The sequence below is a fragment of the Scyliorhinus torazame genome, chromosome 15 (genome assembly GCF_047496885.1).
Source record: "Scyliorhinus torazame isolate Kashiwa2021f chromosome 15, sScyTor2.1, whole genome shotgun sequence".
In the NCBI taxonomy this organism is placed as follows: Eukaryota; Metazoa; Chordata; class Chondrichthyes; order Carcharhiniformes; family Scyliorhinidae; genus Scyliorhinus; species Scyliorhinus torazame.
In genome coordinates this window covers 12,456,247-12,468,382 of record NC_092721.1, presented here as the reverse complement: position 1 = coordinate 12,468,382, position 12,136 = coordinate 12,456,247, and the positions used below count along the sequence as shown (strand labels likewise).

Sequence of the window (12,136 nt, the reverse complement as noted above, 5' to 3'; positions counted from 1 at the left end):
CAAAAGAGGCTGGGAGTCAAGAGAAAATTTCAAATGTGAGCTCGGCGGGTGAGGCTGCAGAGGCGGAGCTTGAGTACAGCATTGGACGGCAGAACAGGCCCAACGGGCTGAATGGCCTCCACCAGTTCCTTTGTAATTTCCTACCCCCCCCCCCCCCGCCCCCCCCCCCCCCCCGCCCCCCCCCCCCCCCCCCCCCCCCCCGTGCTCCCATACGCCTGGATTATTTTGCTCGAGGGAACCGATGAACGGGTTGGGTTTTTGCAACAGTGGAGCAACATTTAAGGATCATTTTCTTCTGCTTCACAGGACCGCAAGGAGGTATTTTTAGTCCCTTGACTCCATTGTTCTGCCAGTCAATGAGATTGCGCCTGATCTGCAACCGAACTCAAAATACCCACCTTTGTCCCATATCCCTTAATGCCTCTGGTAAACAAAAATCTATCGATCTCAGATTTAAAGTTAGCAATCGATCTAGAATCAATTCACATTTGTGGAAGAGAACTCTGAAACTCTACCGTCCTTTGCCTATGTAACTATTTATATATTGCAATGCCTCAGCCAATCAGAGTTGACTTGCCAACCAATCAGCACTCTTTTTTTCCTGGAGTATAAACTATTGTGATCATTTGAAATTTGGCATTCTTGGATTTGTCCAGTGTAGAAGTGCTGAGTTCCGATGACTGGCCACCAAGGGCTCATAACAACAATAGTTTATTCAGTGCCCTGAGCAGCTCTTACATGCTTCCGCTCTGCCGGCGCTCCGGGAAGAACTCCTGCACTTCCGACATGTGACCCTTTCAGTAGCCACGTCACTACAGGACCACTGGGTCTACATCCGGGTTCCTGCTTTTCAGATTGTCCTTTACGTTCTGCGTCAGCAGCCTCACGGTCCTGGCCTGGGTATCCATTGTGGTGATGTGCATCAATGTAAATACATGTAGGCTAGCTAGACACTAGAGGGAGCACCAAAGACACACACACACACTCAACCAATAGATCAGTTAGATAGGATACGTGCAATGGACATTCACGATACACAAGGAGGTGACACGACCACAGGGGGGCATTACACCAACCCATATATAAAGGACACAACACACATGATCTGCCTCTTTCCAGTGGAGACAGTCAGTGAGAACAGACACAGGGTTGATTCAATATGACACCCACCACATGGATTGCAGCAGCTGGTTAGTCAGTCTGGGTAGCGATAGTAGGATTAGCAGTAGTGTCAAACCCGAGTAATGAAGTGTAAATAGTTTAATAAACGTGTTGAAGTTATCTCCACGTCTGAACCTTCCTTTGTCAAGTTCACCACAAGGAAGCTGCTTATGTTACACCTGCAACATAACAAATCATCCATCAATGTAAAAGTAGCTGTTGACAAGGAGCAGAATGTTTACCTGATGCAAGTGAAGCTAGTGATAGGGAGCTGAACCTTCGGCAAATGGAGGGCATCTAATGGGAACAGGTCATCTAAAATAGCGTGCCAGTCAGCGGTAGGAGCTGCCTTACCTCTCAAGAGGTTTTAAACCCAGTGATGGGGATTCTGTGGGTAAAACCTCAAAGCGTCTGAACAGGTACTGGGTGCCACTTCTAGGTTAGCAATTCGCAAAAACACTTTGAATATTTAAATTCAAATTTATCGATTCACCTTGCTGCACCTCGGTCGATTTTCAATGCCGATAGATCTTTTATTTCCCTCTGTCATAGATTATCATAGAATTTACAGTGCAGAAGGAGGCCATTAGGGTTAGGGTTAGGGTTCAACACATTTCAATCTGAACATTTCCAGCTCGTAGAATCATAGAATTTACAGTGCAGAAGGAGGCCATTTGGCCCATCGAGTCTACACCAGCCCCTGGAAAGAGAACCCCACCCAAGCCCATCCCTCCACCCAATTTCCGTAACTCAGTCCCACCTTTTGGACACTAAGGGGCAATTTAGCACGGCCAATCCACCTAACCTGCACATCTTTGGACTGTGGGAGGAAACCGGAGCACCCGGAGGAAACCCACGCACACACAGGGGGGAACGTGCAGACTCCGCACAGCGACCCAAGCCGGGAATCGAACCGGGGAACTGTGCTAACCACTGTGTTACCGTGCTGCTCATTGTGGAGCCCTGCTGATAAAAGTTGCTGCTACTCAAAGCCTCTCAATGTTTTTTTAAATTTTTACCCTATGTAGGTTTCTGTGGTATTAAACATAGGTGAATTAGAGAGCTAGATGCAAGCCTTCATCAGCTATTTCTATAATCCTAGAATCCCTCCCAAGCAGAAGGAGGCCATTTGGCCCATCGAGTCTGCACCAAGCCTCTATAAAAGCACCTTTTCTAGGTCCACTCCCCCGCCCTATCCCTAAACCATACATAACCTCTAGACACTAAGGGGAATTTTATCATGGTCAATCCACCTAACTTGCGTATCTTTGGGGTGTCAGAAGAACCCGGAGGAAACCCCCGCAGACACGGGGAGAAAGTGCAAACTCCACACAGTCACCCGAGACCGGAATTTAACCTGGGTCCCTGGCACTGTGAGGCAGTAGTGCTAACTACTGTGCCACCGTGCCAGCCTATAACTGGTGGGAAAAACTTGAGTCTGTTAAAATACAACTTACTACATTTTGGATGTTAGTGCTGCACCTCCACAGTGAAATAGAATGGACATTGCAGTTCTTTTCTATTTAGGACAATTATTTTTTTTCATTGTTCAAAATGTTTGGAGGTATTCAATCCTGAAAGAAATTGTACAATCACTTGGATTTCCGAATTAAATGTCATGGGTATCAAATTCTAAAAATAACTTTGTTCCTATTGTTAATTTCTGCCTCAAGGTAAAAATGTAAATGTCGCTACAGTCCCAGAGGGCCATAGTCTGCTCGCCCCTTTGAGAACTGACTGGTGGTGATTTAACCTGAGGGTCAAACCTCAGGTGTGGGGCAACGTTGAGAAGGCGGGCCTTCATGAATAACCTCAGCCGGTACAGGAAGTGGACCCGCACTGTTGGCCTCCCTCCACATCACACATCAGCTGTCCAGCAAACTGAGATAATGATAGGTAACTCTGAAGTGACTATTCGATTCAGTTTGGAATTGTGAAAAGTTTAAATCAAAAACAACTGGCAGCGCGGTGGCGCAGTGGTTAGCACTGCTGCCTTACGGCACCAAGGACCCGGGTTCAATCCCGGCCCCGGGTCACTGTCTGTGTGGAGTGTCATAATATACACCTGTATATCACAGTGCAGACCAATCAACACACACACCGCAGCCAATCATCAGTTAGAGCACATGCACTATAAAGACAGGGGGCATCAGAGTTCCCACTCATTCGAGCTGCAGCTTCCTCGTACGACAGAGCTCACAGCCTGCAGCACAGACATTCACCATGTGCTGAGTGCGTCGACTGGTTAGGACAAGGCAAAGGTCTTTAGTTAAAGCTAGTATCGTGTTAACCCACAGTGAGAGTATGTTAAACTGTTAATGACAGTGTTGCACTATTTCAAGTGTTGGTGACCTGTATGTGTTCCACAGATCCAGAGTGCCCAACACAACATGGAGTTTGCACCTTCTCCCTGTGTCTGCATGGGTCTCATCCCCACATCCCAAAGATGTGCAGGGTAGGTGAATTGGCCACGTTAAATTGACCCTTCACTGGAAAAAAAGAATTGGGTACTCTAAATTTATTTTTTTTAAAGGATGGCATCTATACAGCACTTCAGGATGTCCATGTTAAAGTTAATGAAGCATCTACAAAGTGCAGTTGATGTTGCAATGCAGAGAAACGCAGCAACCAATTTTAACTCAGCAAAATACACACACAGCACTTTACGGTCAGATAATTTGCTGTTAGGTGCTTCCGGAGGTCTCGGGGCACAGTGGGTAATGACCCTGCCTCGGAGTTAGAAGCTCCAGGTTCGGGTCCCACCCCAGGACCTGATGGCCAAGAAGGTCTATTCGCAGCATTGACCTAACATGTTGTGTATCTGCTTGTAAATCCTGCCAACACGCCCCAATGGCAGGTGGTAGAAGTGCGAGAGATTCCTGGGCAGCTACGTGATTGAAAGGAAATTGGAGCCTCTACCAGCACTGTCCACAGCTCCAGGCTACAACATGCATTTAACTGTGTAACAACTAGTACTCCGGGGGGGGGGGGAGAAATGGGGTGGACTGTCCAGCGATCTGTGTGGATCAGATTGATGCCAACAGCCCAGGGTTCAATCCCTGCTCCCAGCAGGCCTGGATTCAGGACCTACCTCCTTGCCTGGCCCATGGAGGAGATTGCAGCGCTGTGGGTTGGACCTGCCTTGGGGCAGGGAACTGGAGAAGATGAAGGTGCTGGCTGGGGCATAAATAATGGCCAGCCCAAGGGGAGAACATCCTTGCCATCTGGGTTATTACTTTTCATTCTTGGTGACTGGGGTGTAGGACCGCAACCCATCAACCTTTGACACCAATGCCTATTGGCATTAAGTGCAAACACAAACATTGCATTTCTGGATAAAACCCTTGAATAAGGCCAGCTCTTCACGTCTCAGCAAGAAGCAACTTTAATTAGCAGCTGCATTGAAAAATGTTCCGCTGTTAACCATACTTGGACTGGACCTATAAATTATAGCAAATTGACACATTTACTGCAGCTCTTATTTCATGATGTCAGCTGGGGGAGCTGGACTGAGCTTCCTGACAGTCTAATTGGTACCAGGGTTTCTACTGTTTCCAATCTACTTGAATTATCTGGATTTGACTCGCATCATGGCAGTTGCCAAATTTGCAGGTGAAATGAAACTGGGGCCGAGGGAGGCATCAGTCTGGTCTCACAAAGTAGCGAAGGGACTAGAATGATTCAACAAAGTTTTCAAGTGAGCAGAGCTACGATCGATGGACATCGGGATGGGAAACTAGAAAATGTTGTTTATGGCAGGGGGAATAAAGTAAGACATTTACTCTATCAATGCAAGTTGTAGCAGCTGTCAGGTTGATATGGGATTGACAGTGAACTCAACCTTTGAAATGCGCAGCCGTTGCAGAAAAGAACAATTATAAGAGCAAACCCAATTCAGAGCTACATTTTTTTTTATCCTACATTTTTTTTAATCGCTACAGGCACTTGGTTAGCTAGGCTGGCATTTTTATTTCCAACCCCAAATTATCCTCGAGAAGGTGGTGGTGAGCTGCCTTCTTGTACTACTGCAGTCCACATGGTGGAGAAAGAGTTTATCAGGAAGGCACGGTGATGTACTTCCAAGTCAGCATGGTGTGTGGCTTGGAGGGGAACTTAATAATAATCTTTATTCGTGTCACAAGTAGGCTTACATTAACGCTGCAATGAAGCTACTGTGAAAATCCCCTAGTCGCCACACTCCGGCGCTTGTTCGGGTACACTGAGGGAGAATTCAGAATGCCCAATTCACCTAACAAGCACGTCTTTCAGGACTTGTGGGAAGAAACCAGAGCACCCGGAGGAAACCCACGCAGACACGGGGAGAACGTGCAGACTCCGCACAGACAGTGACCCAAGCCGGGAATCGATCGTGGGACCCTGGTGCTGTGAAGCAAGTGCTAACCGCTGTGCTACCAGGAACTTGCAGGTATCCCATGCATCTGCTGCCCTTGTTTTTCTTGGTGGCAAACGTCATGGGATTGGGCGGTGCGGTCAAATGAGAAAAGCCGAGGTCTGAGGCTGCCAACGGTGAAGAGGATATAATACATGGTTGCATACTTTGTGCTGCATTCAGTTATGGTCATTAAGACACAGGGAATATTTATTTCCTAGATTTGCAAAGAGATACTTGGCGCATCATAAGTAGAAGATCAAGTTAGGTGAGCCGGTTATGATCTGTCAGCCTTTCCAGCAGTGCATTCCAGACCCGATACACTTGGCGTGAAAAAGTTTTTTCTCACATCACATTTGCTTCTTTTGCAAATAAACATAAATCAATGCCCTCTTGTTCTCGATGAGGGGGAACAGATTCTCCCAACCTACTCTGTCCAGCCCTCTCATGGGGTTGAACATCACTGTCAAATCTCCATACAGTGAAGTACATCGTTTGGTCATGCCTCTTAATGAATTTTGCTATATCGTATTAAGTGCAAAGGTAAGTCAATGCCAATTAAAATCAGTAAGATGAACCAGTGGCATTTGTTCCTCTGCCCTGTTATATACTTGCCTGTGTAAATGCCATGTGTATAGCTGAAGAAAGTACACCAGCCCCGAGGAACTAAGGATATCCAGAGTATGGATTATCTACAGAACTAAGGACATCGGGCGGGATTCTCTGCGAACCGGCGGGGCAGGCCACTCCGGTGTCGGGCCGCCCCAAAGGTGCGGAATGTTTGGCACCAGAGTGTTTGGCACCACGCCAGCTGGCGTGGAAGGACTTGGCACCACGGCAACCGGCGCCGAAGGGCCTCCGCCAGCCGGCGCATGCGCAGGAGCGTCAGCATGTTCTGCGTCATCCCAGTGCATGCGCAGCGGGATTCTTCTCCGCACTGGCCATGGCAGAGGTTGACAGTGGCCGGTGCGGAGGGAAAGAGTGCCTCCTCGGCACAGGCCCGCCCGTGGATCGGTGGGCCCCGATCGCGGGCCAGGCCACCGTGGCTTGATGGACCGAACGGCCTTTCAGCATTGTAAATTCTATGGTTCTATGACTGCAGTATGTGTTCTCTATTGTCCCATAATAGGTTTTTAAAAATGAAACATCTAGATGTTGGGCTCCTGGTGCCTCAGTGGCAATAAGACAGGTTTCTTGCATCTCGAGACACGACGAAGATGAAACATATAAGTAGCTCTGTTTCTGTAGCTTCTTTTCCCTGTAACAGTTCACCAGCCTGAAGCCAAAGGCTTTAGCTCGAGAGGCGCCGCTCTTCATCAGGCATGACTGACCGGGAGTTTCTCCCCCTTCTACTGCCTACCATTGGTGCATATTAGAGAGATTTGCAAATCGATAATCAATCTGTTCAGCTGAGTTATGAACACAAATTCCTTGGCCATCAAGTTCTGGAGTGGGACTCTAACCTGGAGCTTCTGGTTCAGAGGCTGTGACCCTACTCACTGCCCTCAAGACCTACAAAGCAAGAAGAGGGAACAGTTGTTTTTTTAAGAACAGCACTTAATCACACTCCAAGGGCTAACAACTATACTGGTGACAATCTGTACCAGCAGTTTTGAGAGATGCTGGTGGGAAGCCCTATGCTGCTCTTGCTCATGTATTTGCTTTGTTTGGCCCCTTGTTCCGCACTGTAACCAATCAGTTTGTCGATGTACCATTTGTCAATGTTCGCTGTCGATTATTCTTTTTGTCTACTATGTACGTACGGAGTACGTTCTCTTGGACTCAGAACAATACTTTTCACTGTGCTTCGGTACGTGACAATAAATCAAATCAAATGAAAAGCAAATCAAAGCCTGGCTGCTTCAGACATGACTGAAGTAGGCTTCATGACTGACCTCTTCCAGTAGTGAACAGGGGGGGGGGGGGTTAGTGCTCCACTTCAAATTCGACGTGTGTTCTGGCCGCTGTATGGGAGCTCAAGCAACACGGACAAGACAATTGATGAAGGCCCATCCAATGTGAAGACCGGTAGACCCCACCCTACCCAACAACCTCAACTAGTAATGTGACAGGCTCAGTACACATCCCACGTGTATGCTGCCACTGCAGCTAACAGGAGCCGGAGGTGACAAAAGTGCAGCACGTTACGAGGGCTGATAGACGTTGGATAGATAGCAGCAACTCAAATGTTCCAGCAACCAATGGACCTTGTGTGCTCCTATTGTACAAGGTATAAGTTGTGGCTTTTTCACCCGAGTGGCTTCAAGATTACAATCCTGATGAAAGTTTGTATGCTAATCAACTGACAACAGTAAACTCTATAATCCAATACCCACTAAGAAAGGGATTCTTCCAAATAATGCTCTAATATTCAAGATTGATTTGGAGCAGACAAGTAGCAAGAAGGACTTTGACTTGCTAGCATTCCAGCAGTATTCCTGTGCATGCTTGGCATCTCCAAATCTCAGTTCCATTAAGTTTTTTGGATTTACCTAAATCCAGTGTGGTCGCAGATGAAATGAAATGAACAGTCCTGTGTCTTTCTCGATTCTGAAACATGGTGATAGGTTTCTGTGCAATTCAAGTAATGTCGCCTTGCTACAAAGTGAAGAACATCTGTTCAATATACTCAACAACTGACCATCCACAGCTCTCTGGGTCAGGAAATCTCAAATGTTTGCAATCCTTTGAGTGAAGAAAATTTCTGCTCATCTCAATCCTAAATGGTTGATTTAGGGCGGCACGGTGGTTAGCACTGCTGCCTCACACCTCCAGGGACCGGTGTTAAATTCCAGCCTTGGGTCACGGTCTCTGCGGAGTTTGCACATTCTCCCGTGTCAGCGTGGGTTTCCTCCGGGTGCTCCAGTTTCCTCCCACAGTCCAAAGATGTGCAGGTTAGGTGGATTGGCTATGCTAAATTGCCCCTTAGCGTTAAGTTGAGGGGTTAGTGGTATAGAGTGGGGAAGTGAGCTTGGGTGGAATCCTCTTTCAGAGGGTCGGTGCAGACTCGATAGGCCAAATGGCTCCTTCTTCGCTGTAGGGATTCTAAACAATGATTTATTCTCAGACCGGAGCCTCGTATTCTAGATTTTCTTCACATCCACCCTGTCAAGCGCCTTAAGGAATTTACATGTTAGATCACCTCTCATTCTTCTAAATTCCAGAAAATGTAGGGTTAGTCTGCTCAATCACTCCGCTTGGGATAATATCCTCATCCAAGGAACCAGTCTAGTGAATCTTTGGTGCACTCCCTCTAACACAAGTTATATCCTTCCTTTGGTAAAGGGACCAAAGTGCACACTGTACTCCAGGTGTGGCCTCACATGTGAGTGCCGACACATAATAAAGGCCCTGCCAGGTGTAGTGCTAATGTCATTGAACTAGTTATCCAGAGGCCCATGCTAATGCTCTGGGGACAAGGTTCAAATCCCACCATGGCAACTGGTGGGATTTTAATTCAATTAATAAATCTGGAATTAAATGAGTCTCAGTAATGGTGACCATTATAGTTATTATCCATTGTCGTTGTACCATCAGATTCGCTAATGTTCTTTAGGACATTAATCTGCTGTCCTTACCTGGACTGGTCTACATGTGACCCCAAACCAGCTGCTGTGGTGTATTTGAACCCATGTGCCCAGAACATGAGCCTGGGTCTTTGGATTTCTAATCCAATAACATTACCACACCATCATCTCCCCTCAATGGCCTACAAAGCCACTCAGTTGTGTCCAAGAAGGTGACTCACCACCACCTTTATAATAATAATCTTTATTTTCAAAAGTAAGCTTACATTAACATTGTAATGAAGTTACTGTGAAAACCCAAGGTTAATTTGGGATGAGCAATAAATATCAGTTACACACACATCCCAGATGAATATTAAGTTAATTATACCGTAGAATAACTATTTTTTCTTCAAAAACCAAATAATAATCTTTATTGTCACAAGTAGGCTCACATTAACACTGCAATGAAGTTACTGTGAAAAGCCCCTAGTCGCCACACTCCGGCACCTGTTCGGGTACACGGAGGGAGAATTCAGAATGTCCAAATTACCTAACAAGCATGTCTTTCGGGATTTGTGGGCGGAAACCGGAGCAGCCAGAGGAAACTCGCGCAGAGACAGGGAGACCGTGCAGACTCCGCACAGACAGTGACCCAAGCTGGGAATCAAACCTGGGACCCTGGTGCTGTGAAGCAACAATGCTAACCACTGTGCTACCATGCTGCCCTTATACTTGGGTGTTAAGCACTTCACATAATTTCTTTGAAGTGTTAATGTAAGCCTACTTGTGACAATAAAGATCATTACTACTTAATCTAAAGGCTGATTTGATGAATCAATGTTACAGCTTGTCACAGCATCATGTTATGAGGTACAAAAAACCTTAGTCCATTGACAAACACAATGCAGCACGTTTCTGCTCCAACTTCAAGATTTTAAAAAAGCAGTTCAATTGCTTCAAAAATGGTTGAAAATGAAATAAAAATAACAGGTCTTAAAATAAAGAAATCACAATATGGTGTTTTATTGAACACGACCAAAGGCACAAATAGTATTGTTGCCTCAGGATTTATGCCGATACAGGTAAGACCTCCAAAATAAAATTATTTGCATTTTTGGCACAATTTCTAGCACTGAAATCCAACACATTGGCAGCCCCTAGGCAGTATTATTTCTTCTAAAGTGCAAAAATTCACTCCAGCTCCAAAAAGGTCCAAACCCTTCTTTCATGGTCTGTCGGCGCCCACATTAAATTACTTTTGCACGTGTCGAGACATTTGGTCTATCCAACACAAAATCTTCCAAAAGGACAATGTCTAAGTGCTCTTCAAAGTACTTGGAACAGTTTCATTTGCTGTTATAATCTTGCTAACTATTTTTTAAAAAACTAAATCAATACGGAGATCGGGTCACGATGTGAGACTATACAAATAGCCTTTCAGTGTGTACAGTTCAGTCATTTGGAAATGGTTCAACTCTTCCATCCTTTACATCTTTAGCGAGCATTGGACCATTTTCCCATGAATTGCATCTCATTGAGTTGAAGGAAAATCCTCAATTCTCACTTTTGGAAAGATGGGTGTTAAGGGTGTGTAACAAGCACTTTGGTTTTGTAGTAAGCGGTCAGGAGGGCTTGGCCTTCCTCAACGACATGGTTGCAATGCATCTGCGGAGTCCGTCATCGATCACTTTAACCGTCTGGATCTCAAAGACCTCCTTCTGCCTCACGAAGCTCTCGAACAGGTGGAGCCCACCGCCCACCCCAAAGTAGTGGGCTTTAGTGGCCAGGTAGACCACCCCGTCCTGGGACAGCAAGCTGGAGAGGACGCCGTGCAAGTCGCCGTAGTAATCCGGGTTGTAGAGAGTCTCAGACATCAGGATCACGTCGTACTTGAAGGAGCCGCCGTGGACTTTGCCGAATTGGGACCAGTCCCCCGAGAAGAATCGGCAGCGGGAGAGCATTCCCGTTCTGGGGAGCGGTTCCCGGGCTTGCTTCCACCGGCCAGGCGGCTCGCCTCCGCCGTCCGGGGGCGGCTCGTCCTGCCCGGCCTCCATCAGCGACACGTTGGGCAGGGTGACCCCCTCGATCACCGCCGCGTTGTAGTCCTGGAAGTGGACCTCGGCCGCCCCCCTCCGCAGGGCCAGGATGCCCAGCAGCCCGGCCCCGCAGCCCAGGTCCAGCACCCGCCGGCCTGCCAGCGGGACGGTGGCGGACAGGTAGGCGGCCAGGTCGAAGGTGCACTCCCAGATCTTCAGGCCCCCCTCGTAGACGCCGGGCACCAGGTCGGAGTGGGAGGCGATGGCGGCGGACAGGCCGCTCTCGGCCCCCCGGCTCAGCGCTCTCTCTGCCGCCCAGGCGCCCAGGTGTCTGATGCGGAGGGTCCCTGGCCCCGGACCCCCCACCTCCACCTCCTCCACCATCACCCCCTCCTCCTCCTCCAGCAGCCTCTCCATCTCCCCCCAGGGCAGCCTGTGCTCCCTCGGGCCCTCGCCCCCGCGCCCGGCCTCAGGGAGCGGCCCTTCGGCCCCTCCAGCCTCGAGCGGCCCTGCCGGCGCGAAGTTGAATTTGAATTCCATGCGCCAAATAACCGTCACTTCCCAACCGTCGCTCGGCCGGTGACGTTTGACCACGGACTTCGCCCCGCCCCCTTTCTCACTGCGCACGCGCGCCCACGGCGCCGCTCGTCAGGCGGACAGACCGAACCCCGCCCCCATATGACGTTCTTAATCCCGCCCCCACATGACGTTCGTAACCCCGCGCCACGTAGTCGCCTGACGTTCATAACCCCGCCGCCACGTGACGTTCATAACCCCCCCCACCAACGTCGTCGCGTGACGTTGTAACCCCCGCCCCCCCCGATCTCGCGTGACGCTGATAGCCCCCCCCTCCGCTAATCGGCAGGTGCGCGCGCACACTTACGCGTCACCGGTCGCCCGCTGCAGTCCCGGCTCCGTCCGCCGGGCGCCGCTGGTGGGAGACCCCATTACCCCGGGCTGGACAAAGTGGGATCTTTCCGTGCCCCCAGTGGCGTCACTGGTTGGAGGTTAAAGGGGCTGAACATTTTAAACCTTCTGGC

The 12,136-nt window shown here is 48.6% G+C and overlaps 1 protein-coding gene across 1 annotated transcript; it reads right to left on the bottom strand.

Annotated features, from left to right (window-relative positions):
* Positions 1 to 10,053: 10,053 nt before the first annotated feature.
* Positions 10,054 to 11,694, bottom strand: mettl18 (methyltransferase 18, RPL3 N3-histidine). Its single transcript, XM_072476112.1, has one exon. It carries the CDS (start codon positions 11,634 to 11,636, stop codon positions 10,683 to 10,685), a length of 954 nt encoding a protein of 317 aa, XP_072332213.1. The 5' UTR covers positions 11,637 to 11,694; the 3' UTR covers positions 10,054 to 10,682.
* Between the last annotated feature and the right edge of the window lie 442 nt (positions 11,695 to 12,136).

Excerpts from the sequence above, each read along its gene's own strand:
- mettl18 (XM_072476112.1), bottom strand. The coding sequence starts at position 11,636 with ATGGAATTCAAATTCAACTTCGCGCCGGCAGGGCCGCTCGAGGCTGGA.